This window comes from Oreochromis niloticus, linkage group LG22 (genome assembly GCF_001858045.2).
Source record: "Oreochromis niloticus isolate F11D_XX linkage group LG22, O_niloticus_UMD_NMBU, whole genome shotgun sequence".
In the NCBI taxonomy this organism is placed as follows: domain Eukaryota; kingdom Metazoa; phylum Chordata; class Actinopteri; order Cichliformes; family Cichlidae; genus Oreochromis; species Oreochromis niloticus.
The window spans coordinates 20,601,758-20,623,744 of record NC_031985.2 but is presented as its reverse complement, the minus strand read 5'-3'; the positions used below and the strand labels follow the sequence as shown (position 1 = coordinate 20,623,744).

General features: G+C 41.6%; 1 protein-coding gene across 3 annotated transcripts in view; it reads right to left on the bottom strand.

Annotated features, from left to right (window-relative positions):
* Positions 1 to 333: 333 nt before the first annotated feature.
* pag1 (phosphoprotein membrane anchor with glycosphingolipid microdomains 1) overlaps positions 334 to 21,987 on the bottom strand; it is a 60,642-nt gene continuing 38,988 nt past the window's right edge. For all 3 annotated transcript variants that reach the window (XM_005478486.4, XM_019350912.2, XM_013270689.3), the window contains 7 exons: positions 20,310 to 20,541; positions 18,469 to 18,526; positions 13,522 to 13,615; positions 13,125 to 13,294; positions 12,417 to 12,851; positions 3,351 to 3,410; positions 334 to 2,962 (listed from right to left, as the gene is read on the bottom strand). In XM_005478486.4, the coding sequence (XP_005478543.1) occupies positions 2,627 to 2,962; positions 3,351 to 3,410; positions 12,417 to 12,851; positions 13,125 to 13,294; positions 13,522 to 13,615; positions 18,469 to 18,526; positions 20,310 to 20,497 (1,341 nt within the window). In that variant the 5' untranslated portion in view covers positions 20,498 to 20,541 and the 3' untranslated portion in view covers positions 334 to 2,626. The remainder of the gene's footprint in view (positions 2,963 to 3,350; positions 3,411 to 12,416; positions 12,852 to 13,124; positions 13,295 to 13,521; positions 13,616 to 18,468; positions 18,527 to 20,309; positions 20,542 to 21,987) is intronic.

The following is a 21,987-nucleotide window of genomic DNA, read 5'->3' as shown; positions in this document are numbered from 1 at the left end:
TCTACAAGACATCGCCCCGGAGAATTAAAAGACAAAATGGCACCATTTATTATACTTATATATTTAATAGAACAATTCATGTCATAAAATATTTACATGCACAGAATGGAAATTGGACAGAGTGGAGTGACAGATGTGGCCATAACCGCCAAACCAGGTTTTGCCCTTTGATCAAAGGCGGGTGTCACCATAGAGTTGTCTGATGGTCCTAAGTGGGAGGAGGGGGAGGAGAAGGGAGGGGGGCAAATCATCTCATTAGTGGGTGGGGGTGAGGGTGCTTCTCCAAACCGCTACCACTCCCCCCCAATCCCTGGAGGGAAATATGTGTTTGTGTTTATCTGACCAACAGCTTGAGAGAATCATTTTTTGGTGTAAGTAAGCATTTATTAGCGGTGTGTTTAAGTTTTGTCCTGATTAGATTTGGCACTAACACACCCCCCACTTTGGCAGATAGTGATCTTCCTTCCGAGTAAAAAAGAAAACAACAAAACTGATAATTAAAGACGTTTTTCTCATAAAATACTGGGGGGTGGGTGTGTGTGTGTAAGGGGGGGGGAGTGGCATTTAAAATCGTCTTTCACAGTAGCAACACTGGCAGATACAACAGCATTTCAAATGTATATAATTTATTAATCCGATAGCAGTCAGAGCAGGCCGGCTGCGTTTGTGTGAAACCACGGGCGAGCTCCAGCATGTCTAATGAAACACAAACCCGAAGCTGGAGATACTGTAACGCTGTAATATTCTGATGTGGGTGGAAACAGATGACACCGATTTGTCTGCAAAGAGGTTACATACTGTAGCAATAATAAAAATAATAATGATGACAAAAAAAGATATTTACAGCACAAAGCAGAGGCAGTATTCATTTAAAAATAAACAGTAACGAGGCAATTTCTTTTTTGTTTTTAATAAAAGTACCACAGGTTTCTTAATATGCATGTACCAAAAGGAGCTGTACCATATGTCTGGCTTTTGGGATGGATATTCTCAGATATGAAACGCCATCAACTTTGAGTTAAAACAACACGAAAACAGGGTTGAAGTTTTTTTCTTCTTAAAACAAGTCATACAATCAGTGCTTTTAATCTTATTTTAAAACTATACGACTCTGGACATTGTACAAATAAGTAAAAGCTCACATTAAATTTCCAGCGAGTAACAGTTGATTGATTAAAATACTGCTCTAACTACAAGCCTCGGTTGGCACTGTCGTCAGTTCAAGCTACATATAGACAGGTATGGTTTTCTGTATTTAAAAGAACAAAAAAGAAGCGTTAGATGTTGAATAGTGTGCAGCGATGTTAACTGCTTTCAATAATCTGTACTTGTGCTTTAATGCCGACAGAAGACTGTACCAAGAATAGACTCGAGGACACATACAAAGTACAATAATACAAGCTCGTCGCGTCATTTCATCACAATATGTCATCCGAACTTGTCTGACCAAAGTGTGCAAAATGACAATATACACTGACACATTCACTTTTCTTTCTTTCTTTCATTTTTTTTGTTGTTGTTTTTTAAAAACAGTGAACTCTTTAAATGCTCTGGGGGAACACGTACCTAACTGCCACAACCCTCGCAACTCACTTTCATTTAGTATCTCAGTAAAAACGCTAGAAATTTAATTTTTTTTTATAAATGCCTATTCGCTTTTTTCTCTCACAGACATACTTTAACATTTCACAATTACACAACAATAATCGTCTTCAAATAAATATGAAATTCACAAAAAAACCCTTTGACATTGACTGTAGCTCTTCTAAAAGAACAAAACAAAAGCTTCAAAAACGTGTTGCGACACTTCCCTTCTTCCCTCACTCCTCGTTTTCCGTTTTTTTTGGCTCTGCACAGATGACTGGCGTCAACCTGCGACATGCTAAGCCCACACACATGCGCCGTGTGGTCTGAGCAATGACACGTGTACGCAGCAGGGAATTCATCAGCTGTGTTAAAAGGTGAAAATCTACCGAATGCAACCTCTGTCTCTGCTAACCGTTTGGCAGCAAAACTGAGAGGGGGTGGGAGAAACCTAATTTCTAGTGGAGAATGCACAGTGGAGGTGTTGCCGACCTGACAGGAAAAAAGCCTAAAAATACACCACCTGACACCTCAATAAAACATGACACTGAGTCACTCGGAAGAAACTAGAAAGACTAGCAGCTGCAGAGGGAGCACACAAATAATATAACCTTCACGTGTGTAAGTGCATGAATTTCACCATCACTTTATGGCACTGAATTACTGGTATTTTTTTTTTTCTTTTTTTAGATAGTGTCGTTAGCTAACTATTAAAATGCTGCATGAGTGTTGCGATTGGATATTTATTTGGTAGTTTAACTATTGAATATTTTTTCTTCCACACTCAAGTGTTGTTAAGGCCCACCAGTACCGATGACATTCACCATGATTGATGAACTAAAGGAGTCAAGTTTGGATATGATAAACCGTACCCAGGCTGTAAGGAGGATGCTCGTGCATGGCTGGGTGGATGCTGTGGCGAGCTGTTTTCTGTTCACAAGTCATGCGCCCAAAGCATCCTTGATAGCAAGCTTAAAGCACTGCAGCGAAGTCCGTTAGATGCATCCAGGCAATATGAGGAGGGGAGCGGGGCGGGGACGATTTAAAGGCGGGACATTTCTGGGCCCAGACCCAGCTCTCCGACGCTTTCATAGTCGGGCTCCGCCTTGCCCACGTCTGACCCCTCGGCTCGGTGCTCATCCTCTGAGCTATTAGTCTTTGGGATGCGGATGGTTTCGTAGCCTGGGTCTGTGCTGTCGGCAGGGCCGGGCTCATCGGGTTGGCTGTAGATATCTCGAACTGTGGCGTAGAGGTCACCGGAGGAGGAGGCTGGGACCAGACCTTTAATCTCCGCTATGCTGCTGTAGTCGTGCTCTTTGTCCTCCTCGTTAACAGCGTCGTCACAGTTTGTTTTGTTGACTGTGGAGTACACCGCTGACTGAAAGGCACACAGAGAGAGAGAGAAAGACAAAAATGACACAAACCGTTAACCACAATCGTGTTGTTTCTCTTCTCCTTCTTTAGTTGGGTTATTACTCATCTAATATCGCCAAAAAAGCTGTGCATCAAAAACAGCACAACAGTGGAGATAATAAGATTGTTAAAACACTGACGCATTCATACTCAAGGACCCCTGCTACGTTCCCCCCCCCCCCCCCCCAAGCACATGGTGTGATGTTATCTGACTATTTTACCAGTTTCCACTGTGTTCTATTTTTTTTTTTTTCTCAGGTGCTCGGAGCATTTGCATTTGCATAGCAGAGGAGCTGCTGTCTCGGGACTGGAGACGTCAGTTTTGGGAATAAGGGAGTTTAACACACACTTACCTCATTGTCTGACAAAACGTGGTTGTCGAACTTCGGTGCAGGAGACGGAGGGGAGTGTAACTGGAGGAGAAAAGAACAAAAAAAAAAACCATTTAGATATGGGAGTCGGTGTATAAAAAGAAAAGATTGAGGTTTTAAGAGCTTCCACGGTTGCTTAAATCACCCAACAGCGGCCGTTAAAAGCATCTGAAGGTATGTTACACATTTTCATTTTCAGGAATTTAGATGCAATCCGGTTGTAAAAAACTCTTTTAATATATACGAAAGCAAGGCAAACCCAACACAGCAAACAGAGCTGATCCAAACGCCTTCGAATGAATCAAATGAAGACATAGTGGACTTCATATCGAGCTTTATTATTAAACATGCTGGCAAACTATCGACAAGTTCTCAGAAACAGTACCCAGCAGAAAAGCACCGTGAATATGAAAGAACGCCTGGTAGCTGATCGATAGTGAAATTCTAAAGTGTTCCCAGCAGTGGGAGGAAAACACGCTCTGCATTTTTGCTTTATACAGTCGAGCACGCGAAGCTACAGCTCGCAACAGGCACTCGTTCATTAAAAAAAAATAAATAAATAATGGAGTGAAAGTCGGTAGGCAGCGACAGAGAATGTGATGCTTTTGTGCAGTCTCTGTCCACTCCGTCTTATGATCAATGAGAGGGCCATTAATCAAAAAAGCACATCTGACAGCAGCACAAAACACCTCAGGAGCCTAACAAGAATCTCAATAACCCCGCCAGCACTGACTAAAGAGTTTATGTCTTGTGGAAAATAAGGAAAAGGGAAAATATTGTTAGGTTTTTTTAAAATTCAGATGTAGTCCTTGGACATTCCAAGGTTAACGGTAATACGTTTAAAAAAGAAAAAGGGGAAATGTGTTCCCTGCTGAGGCACAGCACTCGATGCCTCACGCGAGCTCCAACGTTAGGTACTGAATGAAAACCTGTGCTCGGAGCCCATCCATCAAACTGTCCACCGCAGCAGTACAGCCGAGTATCTTCATGCAGACACATGTTTCTCCAGCGTTTTCTCCAAGCACTTAAATCAATATGATGACTTTATGGTTAATGCATGTTTGGAGACATGATTACTTTTATAGATCCAACATACACTCGTGATGCAGCTGACGCCTTTTGCATTTCACTTTAATTAGCCAACCAATTAGGCAGAATGCCCCCAGAGGAGCGTTTGCATGAAACAAGGACGTAGGTGACATGACCCAGACACCGCACCTCCAAGTTTGTTAATCTAATGTGAAGCTCGCCTCAAGTATTATTGCAAATTAAAGTGGAATTTTTCATTTAGTCGGTCGCGCATCAAGCATCTAAACTGCAGATGGGTGTTAAAATTTGAGTCATAAAAACTTGATTGTGTCCGCGTGAAACATTTCTTTTATTAAACAAAGAACCGCAACAGGACGGGTACTTGTTTTGCGTCAATACACATCAAGACATTACGTCTGACAGATTAATATTTTGCTGTGCTGCAGTAAGACGGTGGTATGCTTATGTCTGTGCTCATAAGAGAGGATTATGGGAGATTGTTTATGTGCATGTAGGTGACACAGTGATATACGGGGCAACAGGTTTGACTGTAAGCTGATTATAGCTGTCTCAGAGGATGGGCGACTCAGGTGTCAGTGTGTCCGTCACAGTGACGCGCATGTTGAGACAGATATATATTATATGAGCATCGACCAGTTCAGGAGTTGCACATAGTTGGTCAAGTACATACAGTTAGGTCCATAAATGTTTTGCCTCTGTGAACAGTTGAGATATAATTTAAAGTATCAGCTTTAATTTAAGGGGTTCAACAAAAGAAATGCATTAAATGCAGGCCTTTTTATTTCTGCAGCCACCTGTAGTTGCAACTTGTTTGTGGCTCTTTCTGCCTTCAGTAACTTAGAAGCTGCTTTAGTGGGCAGGAAATCAGGTGACTGACTTCAAGAGTATCACATTTCTTTGAGAAACTCTTGGGTTGGTTTTGCACTTTGCTTTGAATCATTATCCATTTTTGCTGTTTAGCAGCATTTGTCTGAAACTGATAAGGGAGCCTTGTAGCCTTGTACACTTCACAATTCATCCTGCTGCTTCTATCAGCATTCACATCATCAATAAACACCAGTGTCCCAGTTTCACAGGCAGCCATACATGCTCATACCATAACATTGTCTGCAGCATGTTTGAGAGATGATGTGATCTGTTTCTTTCCTGTATGTTCATCTCTATTTGGTCATAAGAATTTTTTAGTGCGGGCAAAGTCTAATCTGGACTTCCTGTTCTTGAGTGTAACCAGTGGTTTGCACCTGTTGTAAAATCTCTTTGTTTCTATACCTCGTAGAGCAGGGGTGTCAAACACAACGGCGTTAGGATCAGCCTGCCAAAGATTCCAATTCAGCCTACTGGATGTAAAGGAGGGAATAAATTCTGGACGTTTAACTGCATTTTCAAAGTTTACAGCTTTATCTCTACTGATAAACAGAACCCCCACGGCCATTTATGCTACACCAAAGTAATTAGACCTCATTCTGACAGTTCCATTGAACAGCTATGCTAACACTAAGAGAAGAACCTTCACGCAACACTGAAAACGCTTCAGTTGAGCCTCTGAAAATGGGGTACTATGTACAAAAATGGCTAGAATTCCTAAAAAGTTAATGCAATAACTTTGTGAGACCCCTTCAATTAAAGCTGAAAGTCTGCACTTCAATCACATCTTGACTGTTTGATGTACACCACCAACTGCGATGGTGTAGAGACGCAAACTTGTAAACTACATTAAGACTAATTTAAATTCTCTCCCATAACACAAAATCCATCAATAGTGATTCTCTTTAGCAACAGCTCAGCAGTGCTGACACGCCACATATCGCAGTTCACCTGGACCGTGGCCCCCAATGTATACCCCGGCAGCCCAGAGGCTGGGTCAAATTCATTTCCTGCACCTTGCATGAAAAGCCCGCAGGCGACACACAAGCAAATGACTGCAAACAAGTGTTAGTGCTGTTTATGGCAGTTCAATCACTGTTCAGTGCACACAATCACAGAAGCCGTGAAGAAAAGGTCACAAAGGCTGCGGACGTGTGTTTCAGTGTAGCTGCAGCAAATATCACAATAAAAAGCAGGTGTGTGTATGTATGGAAATTTACTGCATATAAGGAAAGAGTGCCACTGTGTGTGTGTGTGTGTGAGAGAGAGAGAGAGCAGCATTTACTGAGCTGCTACCTGGGGGGATTCCTTTCAGACATTTACATTCAGGCACCTCTGAGATTGCCTGTGTGTGTGCGTAAGAGACAGAGACGGAGAGAGAGTTTCTATAGCCCATATCATCCATCATGAAGCCAGACTTACTGTCGTAGAGATGGTGGCCAGCTGGTGCTCACTAGGCGCGCACACACTCACACACACTTGGTCAGACAAGACAAATCACAGACGACTCCTGGTCATACATGGGTGTAAACCACAGGGAGCCAAGAACATTCATGCTTAACCTTAAATACGCCCCAGGGTGTCTATGCGTAGCAGAATATATGTAAACACACACACACATCATAAAACCTGCATGTGTGTTTGGTGTGTGTGTGTGTTTGTATTTAACTTGAGGGGTTGGGGGAAACTAATATATATGTGGGCGGATGTTAAATTCTGTATATTTTAAAATTGTGCAAGTGTGTGTGTGTGGGTGGGTGTATGGTTTCCAGAGCTGTGTGAAGATATATTTGGAATTTGAAAGATTAAGATTTTATCACAGATATGGGGGTTAGACGAGGCCATTTGCCTGCTGTCCAAATGAGCAGCAGTGATGAACTAACTGGCTACAAAAACACCAGAGACAAAGGAACAAAGACGTGTGAATAAAGTAAAAAGATACATCAACGCAGAAAAGAGGGACCAAAACCTAAAGTTCAGAATAGTACAGAATAGTTCCGGTTTATAACAACATGGGTCTTCTTGTTGCTTAGTGCTGTTATTTGTATTTGTTGCAACAACTTACAACATTACAAAGAGGAAAGCAGCAGTTAGACAAACAAGCAACCAGACAGATTATCATAAAGAGCATATTTAAAGCAAGGACAGTAAAAACATAAATAAATGGATTTATCTTCCGAGTTGGAAAAGCAAAGCCAATGTGGAGGCGCCTCAAACCTGCATTCTATCTGATGGCCACCAGATGGCGACAGCTGTGGTCGCAGAAAGACTTTTACTCCTATAAAAGGCTAATCCGCTTTCCTTTCGAATTTCCTTTCATCCACTCATTTTTGATGATATTAAATAAAAAATTTAGTCTATTTTGAAAGTTTTGGTCTTGGTTTGTATTTCAAACAGAGGATTATCTGCGGGATCATATTGCATGCTCATTGGCTAATAAGTTATAAATCACAAGTCACAGTCAGATGTGCCCCTCATCACATTTTTACAACCAAGTTTAAAGACATGTGTGGGGTTAGTTTAATTGGTGACTGTAAGCTGGTCGTAGGTGTGAATGCTTGTCTGTCCCGTCAACTTATTGCGACAGCATTTACAAATGACATTACTCCCACTGGCTTTTCGAGAGAGCAGTTTTCTAGTATTGTTGACCAAAGTTTTGAGCCAACCAGGAGGTAACAGTGCCAACAACACTGGAGCTCCAGTGTTTATGTTAAACAGCTACTGTTGTTTTCTGCTGTAACCACTTTAATCTAGTTGGCTAACATGCAAATATTCACTAAATAGAAACACAAAGCATAACAGAGCATCCATGTATTTAATTAGAAAGTAAAGCAAATTATTGACCTGACGCTAACTTACCTTAAGAGGAAGCAGAATACCTGTGCTAAAATGCAATGGACCAACAACACAAACTCGTATATCTTTTTACACTGCCCCCTGGTGACAGCACACTGCCGCAACACTCTGTAAACAAATGTATGTAAAAAGTGCTGTAACATTAGAAGTATAATTTAAAAGTACTTTAAGTTAAGAGAGGATCTCTGTGGCAGACTGATAATGTGATTCTTTGTCTGATGCAATTCTTTGAGCTGAGAGTGTGTTGGTGTGTGTTTCTCTGATGGATCTCAGCATGCTGTAAGCAGCAGCAGCAGCAGCAGCAGCTCTGCCCTGCCTTGTTCAGTCCATGATAATGAACTGCTGTGCTTCTCTTTTTACCTTTTCTTTTACTCTTCCTCCATCTCTTCTTCTACACATCTCCACATCTCACCCTCTGTAGCAGTTTTCTTCTCCATCATCCTTTTTTTCTCGTCGCCTCCTTGTCGATGACTTCATTTGTATGCTCCTGGCTTTCTTTCTTTCATTTTTTTTCTCCTTGTCTCTCACTCCTCTCTTTCCCCCTCACCCTTCATGCCTGCCAGTCCTTTGCGAGTTTTTTCAAGTCTCCCATCATCTCTCTGTCACTATCTCCATTTCATCTATTACTCTCTCCTGCTCTTCTCACTTCGGCTCCCATTTTCATTTTTTTCTCTCCTCCCTTCACTCCCACACCGTGTTTTTTTGTGTTTTTTTCCCCTTGTCACCATCAAATTTCTTTCTTCGGTCTGCCAGTCTCCATAAAGCAGCACGAGATGTCAGCTTAGCGGATAGTAATTGTAGCGGAGAGACACATCTCTCTTCTTCTTTCTTCTCCGTGGTCTTTATCTCAAGCCAGGCATGATGTTGAGAAGATGACCGACATCAGCTATATATTGGTATAAATTGCGTTATTAAGATGGGGAGAATGAAAGAGTGGATCCCTATCATTACCCTAGGATGATAAGTTTCTGCCTTTTTATGCGTGTGGGTTTGTCAAATGGAAATCTTATATAAAGACCAAACTGACTCAACTTTTTCCGCCATTTTTCCTCGTGGAATAATGCCACAATTAAAGCCCATTTGGTCAAGAGAAGCTTTGCTGTTGCTTCGAGAAAAAACCTCGGCATCCCGTTCAGTAGCAGTGCAACATTTTTTGGGTGGTGCATCAAGTGCCATGATGCTACCCACTTGCACTGCTCTTACCCATTCATGTGATATCTGCTAATTTAACAAAAGTTTAAGAGCAGTTTGCAGTTTAAGAGCTCCAGGGTCATGGCGTAACTGAAAATTACAACTCTACTTATTATTCTTGTTGTTAAAAATGTAAAAATTAATTTAGTTTCTCCCTTTTTTCCCTGCACAGCTCCATTAAAAGCTTTTCATTTCTCTGTTCCATCAAATTAACAATGTTCATTATGCAGATTCTAGCTGATTAAATCTACATGCACGAGACGCATAACACACGCTGGGCACCCCACGCAGTGGAAGCTGAGAAGCGGCGAACACGTCTTTCTCGACCGCACGACTGAATCAAACAAAAGAAAGTAAAATGCAATGTTATATTTTTAGGGTGACATCATCGTATCAAAGATTTATTTGGGTGTTAACTTAATGAATGAATGGGAATCCCATCCATTGTAAAATATTTAGAACATCTTATAACATCCAGTGCTTAATAAATTTATTAGACCACCACCCAATATAAGGTTCATGTTGCTGTAAATTAACATTATTGGCAATTACCAATTTTTTTTTATTTAATCAAAATGGATTTGATTTGATTTTCTTCTGATGAAAATATAATTGTTTTTAGCCGAGAATTTTAAAATTTACCACTTTACAAAAAACGTAAATTTCAGTATTATTTTAGCATATTTAACATTATGTTTTTAATGCGTAAATATAATTAATGTTATCCATGAATTGTCAAATGTACTGTTTTACAAAAAACTATTTTTTTGTATTAATATGCTAAATTTATCTACTTACATCCCTGAATAGAAAAAATAGTTTTATGTCTACAAAAAAACCACATTTAAACAATTTTTTGACTGATTTGTAAAATTTTTGTTTTTTTCAATGAATGGTGATCTAATAAGTTTGTTAAGCACTCTGAACGACAAACGTTTTTTTTACTGTAATGTCTAGAACCACATTGCTGTATTTTTCTTGTTATCGTTTTTGTTTCATTCTACATAATCTTAACAACAATAGCTGCTTCATTCCTCACCTCCATGTCACCTGCCCTCCCTGGCCTTTAAACACCCTCGTGCTCTCGACTGTGAATGCATTATAGCGAATACGAATGAAATATTATCAGTATAAAAAAAATTTTAAAGCGGTGTTTTGTCAAGATGATCGAGAATGGATTCATAGTTTTTACTGATCTGAGTATTTTATGCCAAGGGAAATTGAAAAATGACTTTCCCTATCATATATTTTCATCATCTGACTAATGCTCATTTTCCCCGTCGTCACAGGTTACTTTTCTTCTTTCCTGCCACACTTCCTCTCGCTCACGATGACACATTGAATGAAAGTTGACTCTAATAAAACTGCTCGCTCTTTAATCAGACGCTGCCTGTAATAAGCAACTGCGGTTATACAGTACAAATATTCAATCATTTGAACGCTCCTACACGCAGCACAGCATAAATGAGACTTTACTTACAATTCACGTGGGGCTTTCTCACAAACAAGCTAATAAGCACACCCACGAGCCCCATCTTTGGTTGCTGGTTGGAATCATCTTTCCAGCTAACTGCAGTAGCGTTCCCTTAGTTATGGTTAATGGATTGGAAAATGGAATTTATCCAGATTTCATAAAAAATGTTTGTTTTCATTTCATGTTTTTTTGTTTTTTTTTATTTTAGTAGAAATAAAACCAAAATATGGTCCAGTTGCAAAAATGACATATTAACACGTTAACGTTACCTTTTCACATCTGTATGTATGTAAGTATATGGAGAGAAATTTGCCTCAAAAGTGTTGAAAATGTGTATGATGTCATTCACAAGTATAAACTAAGATTTACAACTGTGTTCGGTGATTTGTGCGTAACTCACACGAGCATGCTTCAATCCATGCACGAATACGATGCAACTATTATACACGTGCGTACATCCAAACCTGAATAAATACTGATCATTTATGCACAATTTATTAAGTTCTCCTCATGAATCTAATAATTTTACCTTTCAAAAACCTTTTTGTGCGTACAAATGTCTAAAACTACACATATCATGTCTTTCGCTCACTTGCAGAACCTTAAAAGCATGTCGCATGCCCACGTAGGGTTTTAAGACAAATTCAACACTGCCAGCTTCACAGATCCACAAATGTAAGATGCATTTAAGTCCCATAAATACTTTGAAATCTGTTACAGTATTCATTACTGCTGTCACTGCGACGTTTATAGAATATTTATGAGGCTTAACTACACAAGATCAGAAAGACCTCTCATTTATCGGAAATATGCTTAACCCCCCCCCCCCCACACACACACTTACTACAACACTGAACATTAATGCAATAAACCAGCTGTGTCTGTTTGTTGGCTGAGAGAGCCACACCTGATGTGCAGATGCTGCGCATCAAGTCCATCCCGGCTTCGGCTCAGCACGATGCAGACGGCAACAGATTTGCAACAGACGGCAAAAGATTTGCAATGTATCACAGTTAATTGCTGTATTACTGCAAACAAATTAATGTAATTGCCAACTTGACCTCACTCACTCGAAAACTGACCGCAGACTGACTCTGTCTTATTGCTGTTTCTCCCATTTCATTGCTGTCTTGATGCACCAAAGACAGTTTGAGGACGCCGACTCACTGTAGTAGTAGTAGTTTCAGACCTCGACCCCGTTTCAGTGTTATTCTACTTCAAAGGCATAAAGATCATGAGCCGATTGCACATGTTCACAGCAATTTTGGTGGCGCTGTGGTCTCTAACCAGTGTTTCCGCCAGTGTGACTGTAGACTCGGTTTGCGTTCGTTTTTACATTGAAACAGGTGTTTGATGGCATCGTGAAATCTGGAGCATGCCTTAGTGAAGTCATCAAACTGACATAATGCTTTCTCTAACCTCAAAAATGTCTTCAAATTTGTGAGACACAGCATTTGGTCCTCACAACTATAGTGGCATGTCTATTTTTGGTCCTCACAAAGATGTTTAAACAAGTACACACACACACACACACACACACACACAGTACCCTATAGTCACTCAAAAAAAATCTCTACAGAAGTCCTACAGACACGCACACAAACAAGCTTTACCTCTCCATTGTGCAGCCCAGCCTCTGCGAGCCCATTCATCATCAGCGCTGGCTGGTTGTCATTTTCATCCAGAACCTTCTCCGGTACCGGTGGCGGTAAATCCTCCTCTGGCTCCTCCTGAGGCTTTTGTTGAGGAACGGCAGCATTACCAGAGCGCCTTTTGGCCTCCATGTCTGCGCTGTGACGGCTCTTCTTATTCAGGTTGACAGAGGCGTACTCCGCCCCGGCGAAGATGGGCCCCCGCTCAGGTGTGCTTGGGCTGACGTGGCCGTTAAGAAGAGCGGGAGGATGAGGCGGAGGTTCGTCTGGACTCGGCTGGATGGTACCGTTGGGGAGGCCAGCCTCTGCAGCAGGTTCTTTGAGCTCCTTGACCGTCTCGTACAGGGATTCATCGGCACTGACGTCACGTGAGGCCACGGCCATCTCCTTCACCACCTTAACATCAGAAACACACACTGGACTTACGTGCATTCAAAAAAAACAAAATAACTTCTTGATGTTCCTGCTTCATGGCTCTAAAATCACTCAATTCACCAGCCACTTGTGAAAAGATCCCTAGGCGTAATCAATCAATCAGTCAATTACTCAGTCAACCAGCATTACAGCATTACAAGCTTTAATCTCCTCCACTGAGCATGTCCGAACTTACTATGAGTAAAGAAAAAAAACCATCATTCTGCTGTTTAAAGGTGACTTTTAAACACTGACCTCATACGTGCTGTCTCCTGAGGGTGGGGGTCCGTTCCCGATAAGGGCGTTGTTGGGAGGGATGCTGGGAAGCTCACGGTCCTGAGGGCACTTGGAGGACCTGAGCTCTGATTGGCTGGAGAGCATCTCCTCTGACAACTGGGGACTGGTGTCCTGTGTGTCCGTGAGAACTGGAGGAGGAAAGAAGAAAAGAGTCAGGGCGTCTTTTTACGACTGCATTTAACATTGACTATAAAACGAATCAAGGCTGACCAGCAAACACGCTTCATAACAGCCATCACGTGTCAGGAAAAAACACACTGCATGAATGTTGTATTATCATCATCTGGTCTAAATATTAACTACGCAGACAACAATGGCAGGACATGACGAGCTGATAGGAACTCTATCGGCTTACTTGTACCGCTGGTGAGAGGCCCATTGTGAGAGGTGCTGACAGCCGCGTCAGTCGCTGGACTGTCTGCTGATTGGCTGACGTCTCTCTCTGACACCTGCACAACAAAGGATAAGCTCTTTGTCACTGCTGCACCACAGCTCGCAGGCTTGGAGGCTTCAAGCAGATAAAACCTCAGTCTCAGATTCTTTAAATGACAAAAACACCCACAGAAATGAATTTGCATGTCTTCTTTATGTTGCACGGGATAGATGTCCGTCACACCTCTGTGCAATCTAAAAGCCATATGTGTGGTGCATTACCTTCAGGATCCTTGAAGCACAAATCTAAATTTTCATGCTTTCCTGACTCTTTATCTCGCTTCTTCTAAGCTTTTCCAAACACATTATTTATTACTTTAAGCTAATTATAAAACCGTTATGCATTCCTAATTAAGTGTAGCTTATTTTTACCCACCAAGAAAAGACATCTAAAGACAGCTAACAGCTTCTGCGAGTACGAGTAACAGGCAGCTCTTGTTTTATGCTGTTGATTTCATATTAATTCATTTATAAGAGGCACGAAAATTGAATCAAGCATAAGCAACACATCGAGCTGAACAGGGTAAAAAGACGGCGTCAGTAGTGTCACATTAATAATTATAATAACAATAGGAAGACGCTACCTTAAGGATACCCACAGGGTAATTTGTCTCCCTGCTTGTCTCAATAGGAGGCTAAAGAACAACAGCTGTGAAGCTGTAGTCGAGTTTAAACCATGCTCTGACACTGACAGCAGTTTCTGTGCTTGCAACATCATATAAGCATGGGAAAAAAAATCTGCATCTCTAATTAAACTAGCACAGTACAAAAAAAGCAGAAGAAGAAGAAGGGTAAAAAAAGCCCAAGTTTCCTGTTTTATCAGCCTAAGCTGAGCAGAATCACCTCCGAGAGTGAGCAAACACTCAGATCAACAGTGAGAAGAAACTAGTAATTAACAGAGGATGCTCCGAGCAGCTGATTTATCAACATGCACTTCTGTTTCCACGACGATTGCTCAGTCACTAACGAGAGATCAGAGAAAGTCAAAACCTTTCAAAGAGTGCACGCCAAGACTGCTCTTTGTCTGGGGTTTGCTGTTTTTCCTTGTGTGAGCAGAGGGCTATGCATCAGAAGCTCCATAACTCCACCTAGTGGTCACGCACTCTCATAGCTGTTGGTGCCAATGACGTAATCTTAAGCTGTTTTATGAAACCACTAATTTTATGCTGTCGTTTCGTGATTTAGGCACACGTTACATCCATCTTTCTTTTTATAGTCCATTAATCTTGTGTCGTCCGTCCCAATGAGAATATCTTGTGTACACCTCAGACACAATAGCTCACCACTTCACCGCCACTCAGGAATCACGGGGGAGTGTCACGCTGTGTTTTGTGACTCGGACATCTCATCTTTGTTCTTATTAACCCCAGGCAGTGACAAAAAAAGCGTAAAATAAAGCATAAAGATAAAATACTCTCCAAAAATGAAAGCTAAACAAGAACCAGTGTCAATCTGATCCAAGCCGTCAAGGACGATAATCACTGTAATTCTCTTTTTTTTGCAACTTCTGTTACAATCCCATGACAATGTCTCATTAATTGCTCTCCCCAGATATTCACATTCAGTTTCAACACAGCTAACATTAACATCTCTTTGCTGATTTGTCAAATTATTTTTTTGTAGGTCACTAACTGTAGAAAATTTGAGTGACACACAAGAAAAAAAATATTGACAGCACAGATTAAACAAGGTGCTGGAAACATTCCTCAGAGGTTTTGGTTGGACTTGTTTGCTGTGCATCTGTGACGTGAATCTCCCGTTGCACTGGTTCCAGCGTCAAGAAACCAGTTTGAGATGATGTGAGATTTGTGACATGCTGTTATCCTGCTGGAAGCAGCCAACAGATTCTAACTGTGGTCATAAAGGGATGGACAAGGTCAGCAACGATACTCAGGTAGGCTGCGGTGTTTAATCAATCCTCAGCCGGTACTACGATGTGTCCCAGGAAAATATTACACCACATTGCATCATTATATCACCAGCCTGAAATGTTGAGACAAGGCAGGAGGAATCCATGGTTTCATGTTGCTTTCACCTTATTCTGACCCTACCATCTGAGTAACACATCAGCTACAGAGTCTTATAAAACCAGGCAATGTTTTTCCACTCTTCTACTCTCCTATTTGGGTGAGCCTCATTTTCCTGTTCTTAGCTGAGTGACGTGCACTCGGTGTGGTCTTCTGCTGATGTAGGCTGGATGTGTTGTGCGTTTAGAGATGGTTTTCTGCATCCCTTCGTTGTAAGATATGAAGCGGGCATTCTCCTCTGACCTCGGGCATCGACCCAGAGAACTCACTCTCGCTGATTATTTTCTCTTTTTCAGACCATCTTCTGTAAACTCTAGAGATGGTTGTGTGGGAAAATCCCCGCTGATCGGCAGTTTCAGAAATACTCAGTCTGAAACCAACAATCATGCCAAAGTCAAAGTCACTGAACTCTTTCTTCCTCATTCGGATGCTCAGTTTGAACTTCAGCAGGTCGTCTCGGCTTGCTGCCTTGCTGTAATGTGACTGGCTGATTAGATATTTGCATTAATCAGCAACTGAACAGATTGAACCTGTTGATGTGTTTGTCCTACACTGTGTCACAGACACCCTTTGCATTTGTGATCAAACTGATTGAGCAACTGCTAAACAATCACAGAGGCTGGTCTTTAATCCTCTTAGAACAAAATGGATCACTTTGCCCCTGCTTCTGATGGACCTCCACGGGGTGCTTCCTGTATCTAAACTGACTTAAATACTAATTTTGGTTAATCTGCACCCTGTGAGCTTAAAACACCTGAACTCTCTAATGATGGAGAGGAACAGGAGGGACAGCGTTCACGGATGCTGGCTGCAGGAGAGACAGACAGATTGCAGCTCAGCGAGGAAGAGCTAATCTACTCAACCGCGAAGACAAAGACCCCCATTTAACCTGTCAGGCTACGACGCGGTCCGTCGTACAAATGGGTCCCTCTTGAAACAATTTGACCACCTGGCAATTGGGCTAATGCTTAAAGGTTGCAGTGAAGATATCAATCAAATGCAAAAAGGCTCTGAAGAACACACACACACACACACACACACACACACACACACACACACACACACACACACACACATAAACGTATATAAACACACAAACCCCCAGAGGGGAAGTCAGAATAAGAAAGTAAGTGGATGTCACTTAACCTGTGAAAGCTCGACATTTGTCACACTTAAGTGGTGCTTGGTTACTGAAGCATCAATATTATAGTAGTTTGTAATGACTACCTCTGCCCATTACACAGTCTTCAAAAGGACATAGCGGACGTTCGCTACGCGTCATTATGAGCGGCGCATAGGTCAACTCTACCAATAATAATCATCTTTTTTTTAAAATAGAATCCCTCTTATTTCTGTTTTAAGGCAGCATGACATTAAAATAAGTGACATGTGACGAGCAGGCAGTGGAATTTCCCACGTGTTTTCTTAGCGGGAGAAACCACTTCCCCGCTGGCAGCTGTGAGCCGTTCAGAAACAACCTCTCGCTAACAACTGGAGGCTGTCAATCAGCCATACGCAGGGAGGCTTTGTCCTCTGTATGTTTCTGTGTCAGCGTGATCGAAGCGGGTTACGAGGCAAAGAGTCGGAGGGTGTGTTCTAGTGTCACAGGATGTCACGTAAGGGCGGAGATGTGTGTCAGTGTGCACGCGTGTGTTACTGAGGAGGCACGCAGCTAAACTCTATCCACAGCTCCACTTGCCGATCGCTCCAGCGCCTGACTAAAGATGCACACTCTCCCACACTTGGACTAATGAGAACACTATGCGTGGGTGCTTTTGTTTAAGGCTCTGAGTCGATATTTTGACAGCGTTTAAACCAAATGGCTGATCTTTGACTGCAAGAGCTGACGATTCCTTAGATTTCCTGAAATCTGCCTGACCTGATGTGCCTTTTAAAAAAAACAATTATGTTTACAGAAAATATTTGTTTATGCAAAAAAATGTGCGTGTCAGTGTATGAGTGTAATCAAACTATGATAAGCCCGAGAACATTCAGCTGTTCGCTCTACTTCCTCCCCTGTCACACCAGCCCTCTGCATGTCCTTCACTACATTCATGAATCTCCTCTGCGGTCTTCTTGTTTTCCTCCTGCCTGTGAGCTCCATATTCAGCATCATCTCATCCAAATCATCTAAACTATGTCTCCAAACTCTCATCTCTCTTCCACCTGCTCCCCACTCTTACAGACCACAATGTCGTCTGCGAACATCATAGAGACACTCCTGCCTGAATTCATTTAATTCGTTTTTTCATTCACCCTCATTACCCCCCTCCCCCAACTCTCTTTTAACTTTCCTGTCTACTCTGTGCTTTCTTCTCATCATAAATATTCAAATTTTAAAAATATAACAGCAGGTTAGCCACAACGGTGGAAGGTGTTAGCTGGTGCTGCAAAACAGCAAAGTGTGAAACCATTTTTGATTAGTTCTCTTTCAAAGGTAATACCCACAGACCTCGAACACATGCCTTAGAGCTTCCTATGTTAAGGCTCAAATAAAGGACACTGAGATGGCTCCTTTAAGTGTGTATTTTATCTCCTTTCTTTGGATTACCCGTTTAAACCACTGTCGTATTAACTACTCCGCAGAGGTCGTCTGTCTTTGCATTCGATTTGTGTTACAGCCTTGCACATTAAAAACCAAACCACAGAGAGGTTTTGCAAATAAACTGTGCCTTGAAGTCCTGCATACACACCGCTTGACTTTTAAAAAAATGTAACAGTGTTAGTATGCATCCTTGCTATTAAAAATAAATAAATAAAAGGTTATTATTTCATTCCCCTTCAGAACTGTAGCTTTGATATATTGAAGGAAAAGTCTGTGGAAACCTGAAGGAAAAACTCACTCCATTCACGAGGCTCTGATGGTCTCCCGCTGGGTGTCCATTCACCGCTTTCTTCTGCCTGAAGAGAAGAAGAAAGGAGACATGAGAAAACAGTGCAACACATCGAGCGTTAGCTCAGCCTGCGCAGCTAAACATGGGCGCTCAGCTGTGCATGCAAAGAACTGTGCAAGCAAAGCGTGACTCCAGATTAGGGACCAAAAACCTGTTTTAAAATTGTACAACTCCTCCAAATATTATGCGTTCAACCCAACATCAAATAAATACCAAAAAATTCAAATTTTAAACCTTTTGACAAATTAAAAAAAATAGAAATCAAATATTAATTTGCATATATGAGTTTTATTTATTGCATTTATTGCTTTATAGAACACTTTTTTACTTCTGTTGGTCATACGGCAGAGTAATCTAAAATTAAACTAAACATTCAAACAAAAACATATAAGCAAAATCAACAGTGGAACTGGGATCAGTAAATGTACTTAATAACAATCACTAATAAATATTACTTTCCTTCAGACACGTCCACTTTAAGGCAGACCTGCTGCGAGCAGGTAAGCCCTGTGAGGCTCAGCCTTCAGCCTGCTCAGAAACACTCAGTTTCAGACATTTTTGTTCTACTCTGGCTCCCTGTGATGTCACTGAGAGCAGATAACCTAACTGTGGGCATCTAAAGATAGACGGCTCTTGCTCCGAGAGCAGAAGCTCCACCTCGAAACTCCTGTTTTAATCAGTTGAAGAAGTTGCTCTAAAGGAGAAGGAGTTAAAACAGCGGGGAGCTGTGTCGAGGGACAAATAAGGACTGCATGTATATACATGTGCAACAGCGCTTTCATGCTACCTGTGATAATTTGGTTTTCATTCACGGGTTAATCAAATTTGACTTTATGTCATAAAACAAGCTGCAGCAAGCTGATGCATATCTGACTGCATTATATTTGTTTCTAATGTTCTGCGCCTCTCATCTACACGAGAAGAAAAGTGACAATTTTCTTTATTTACCTCTGCAAATCTGAAAACTTAAAAACCGTCCGCCTGCCAAACGTCTCCCTGCGGGACATTAACATTCAACTCAGCTCTCTGCAGGGCGAAGAAAAACTCATTTCTCTTAGCTCCTGGGGGTTACATATAAAAACAATTACAATCCTACACGTTGGAACCGCTGCGTAAGAGGTGGGTGTTTGTGTTTAATATACAGCCCGTCACGTCACGCCGCAAAGTAAATGCCTCATTAATCTCTTAGCCATTACTTCAGTGCAATCCCAATGAGACAAAACAAAGCTTTACGCACTATAACGAAGTTCGCAGCTTAGACTCGTTAACATTAAATCTTCATTACGCACTGGGTCGTTAAGTCGGTCAAATTAACTTTTAGTTTCAGTTGTGCTGCTTTATTTGGAGTCTGCTTGCATCAGCTCTTTACAGGAATTACACGAAAGGAAAGTTAAATGACAAGGAAACATGTTTCTCTTTTACATATATAAATAGATGGGTGTGCGTTCTGCTTTGCAGGCTGCTTAAAGACAGCACATGCTTCCATTCATAATTAAAAATTAAATAATTATGGCCTACTGCCCTAGAGGGCATTTTTAGTGTTACTCAGCAGCACTGCTCTGTATTGTTGCTGTACCTATAATTACTGTAGCTAAGAACGGCCTCTCAGGTATTTGTGCACTGTCTGCATTTCCCAGCAGAGCAGATTTGCTTTGGATAGCTGACACAGCAGGAAGTAAAGCTTTTTCTGGCGACACCTTTCAGATACGTGAGCGTGCCCTAACAGTGATAACAATAACACCATTTGTACGTGGTATATATGGGTGTGTTTGCTTGGTGATGGCGCTCACCCCTGGCAGCTAGCGCAGAGCAGCAGCAGCACCGACACCAGCAGCAAAGCGGTGAGGATGCTGAGGGTGGCGATCAAGATCAGCTGCCCGCTCCCCAGCCACGACGCCACGCCAGTAGAAGCTGCCGTCCCCGACCCGACGACGCCTGCCTCCGGCCCCCACCACACTCCACTCAGCACCGGAGCCATGGCACATCACACTGTGGGGGAAGAGGACATCGGACTGGTACCAGCTGGAGAAACACAAGAAAAAAAAACTATTTTTGAAAATGTGAAATTACAGTCACATTTAAACATTTAAACATCTATAATGGAGTTTTTTAAATGCAAAAAAGATTTGTGCAGCAAAAAATTTTGCTTTTTTTTAATTTATTTTTTTTACTTTTCAGCAGATCCTGAGAGATCGCCGCTGGCTGAGGAGGAGCAACGTTTACTGAAGGATACAGTCAGCCAAACTGTGCAAGCTGTGCTCTGTTTGTTAGGAAAACATACTGAGAGGAGAATTTGAATTCAGCAGCTCTATCATGGAAACCTAAAAGCGAATCATGCTGATCAGACAGCCACTGTTCATAAATGCACCTTATCTTTAAAACCTGGGTTGACTAGAATGTAGACAGAAACAGAAATAATGACTTTTCATTGTTTGCTATTATAAAGAAATCTGATGGTTTCAGATCAATCATATGGCCTGAGGGCAAAAAACTCCTTCGCCAAATGGTCGAGCGGGTGACTTTTTTTTTTGATAAAACAGAGTGAAAACGTGTAAAAGTTCAAAGTAACTCTAGATTTGAAAAGGTGTAAAAGATGCAGCATGGGATATGTATGTTCATTGGCCACTTTATTAGGGACACTTTGTGATTACTGGGTTGGAACCTCCTTTTTTTCTCCCTGAACTCTTCAACAATGTGCTAGAAACACTTCTCAGTGTTTGGTCCATGTTAAAATGATAACATCACACAGCTGCTGCACATTTGTATATCCATGATGGGAATCTCCCACTCCACCACATCCCAAAGGTGCTCTATTAGACTTTAGATCTATTAGATCTTGTGCCATATGAATACAGTGCATACAGTGAGCTCATTGTCATGTTCAGCAACAGTCACCATCTGAGGATTATTTCCTTGTTATTGCGTGACGTAATGGAAGGTGATTATGATACACACCCTAAATATATTCAACATTGCTTATGCTTTTCAAAGAAATGACACACCTTAATAGAGGAAACCCTCCATATTTCCTGGCTATGCTGCCCAGCACAGTGTAGGACATGTTTTCATCTCAAGTTTCGTCTAAACTCCTTTAATATCAGCGCTGAAATGTAAAAATATGTTTGGCTTTCTTTGGTAGAAATACCAAACCTCTACACTCGCTTTTGTTTTGTTAGTTAGACTGCACAGGTCAGCTGTCCCAGATCTTCATGTATAGATTCAACAAGATTTTGCTGCGTGTTGACATGATAGCTTCACACAGTTGCTGCAGATTTGTCGGCTGCACATCCACGACGAGATTCTCCTGTTCCGCCTGATCCCGAAGAGGCTCAATCGGATTGAGATCTGATTACTCTGGAGGCATTTTCTCCCACAGATCTGCCACTAACTGGTTATTTTCTCTTTTTCAGACCATTCGCTATACACCCTAGAGGTGGCTGATAGATCAGCAATGCATTAGCTGTTTTG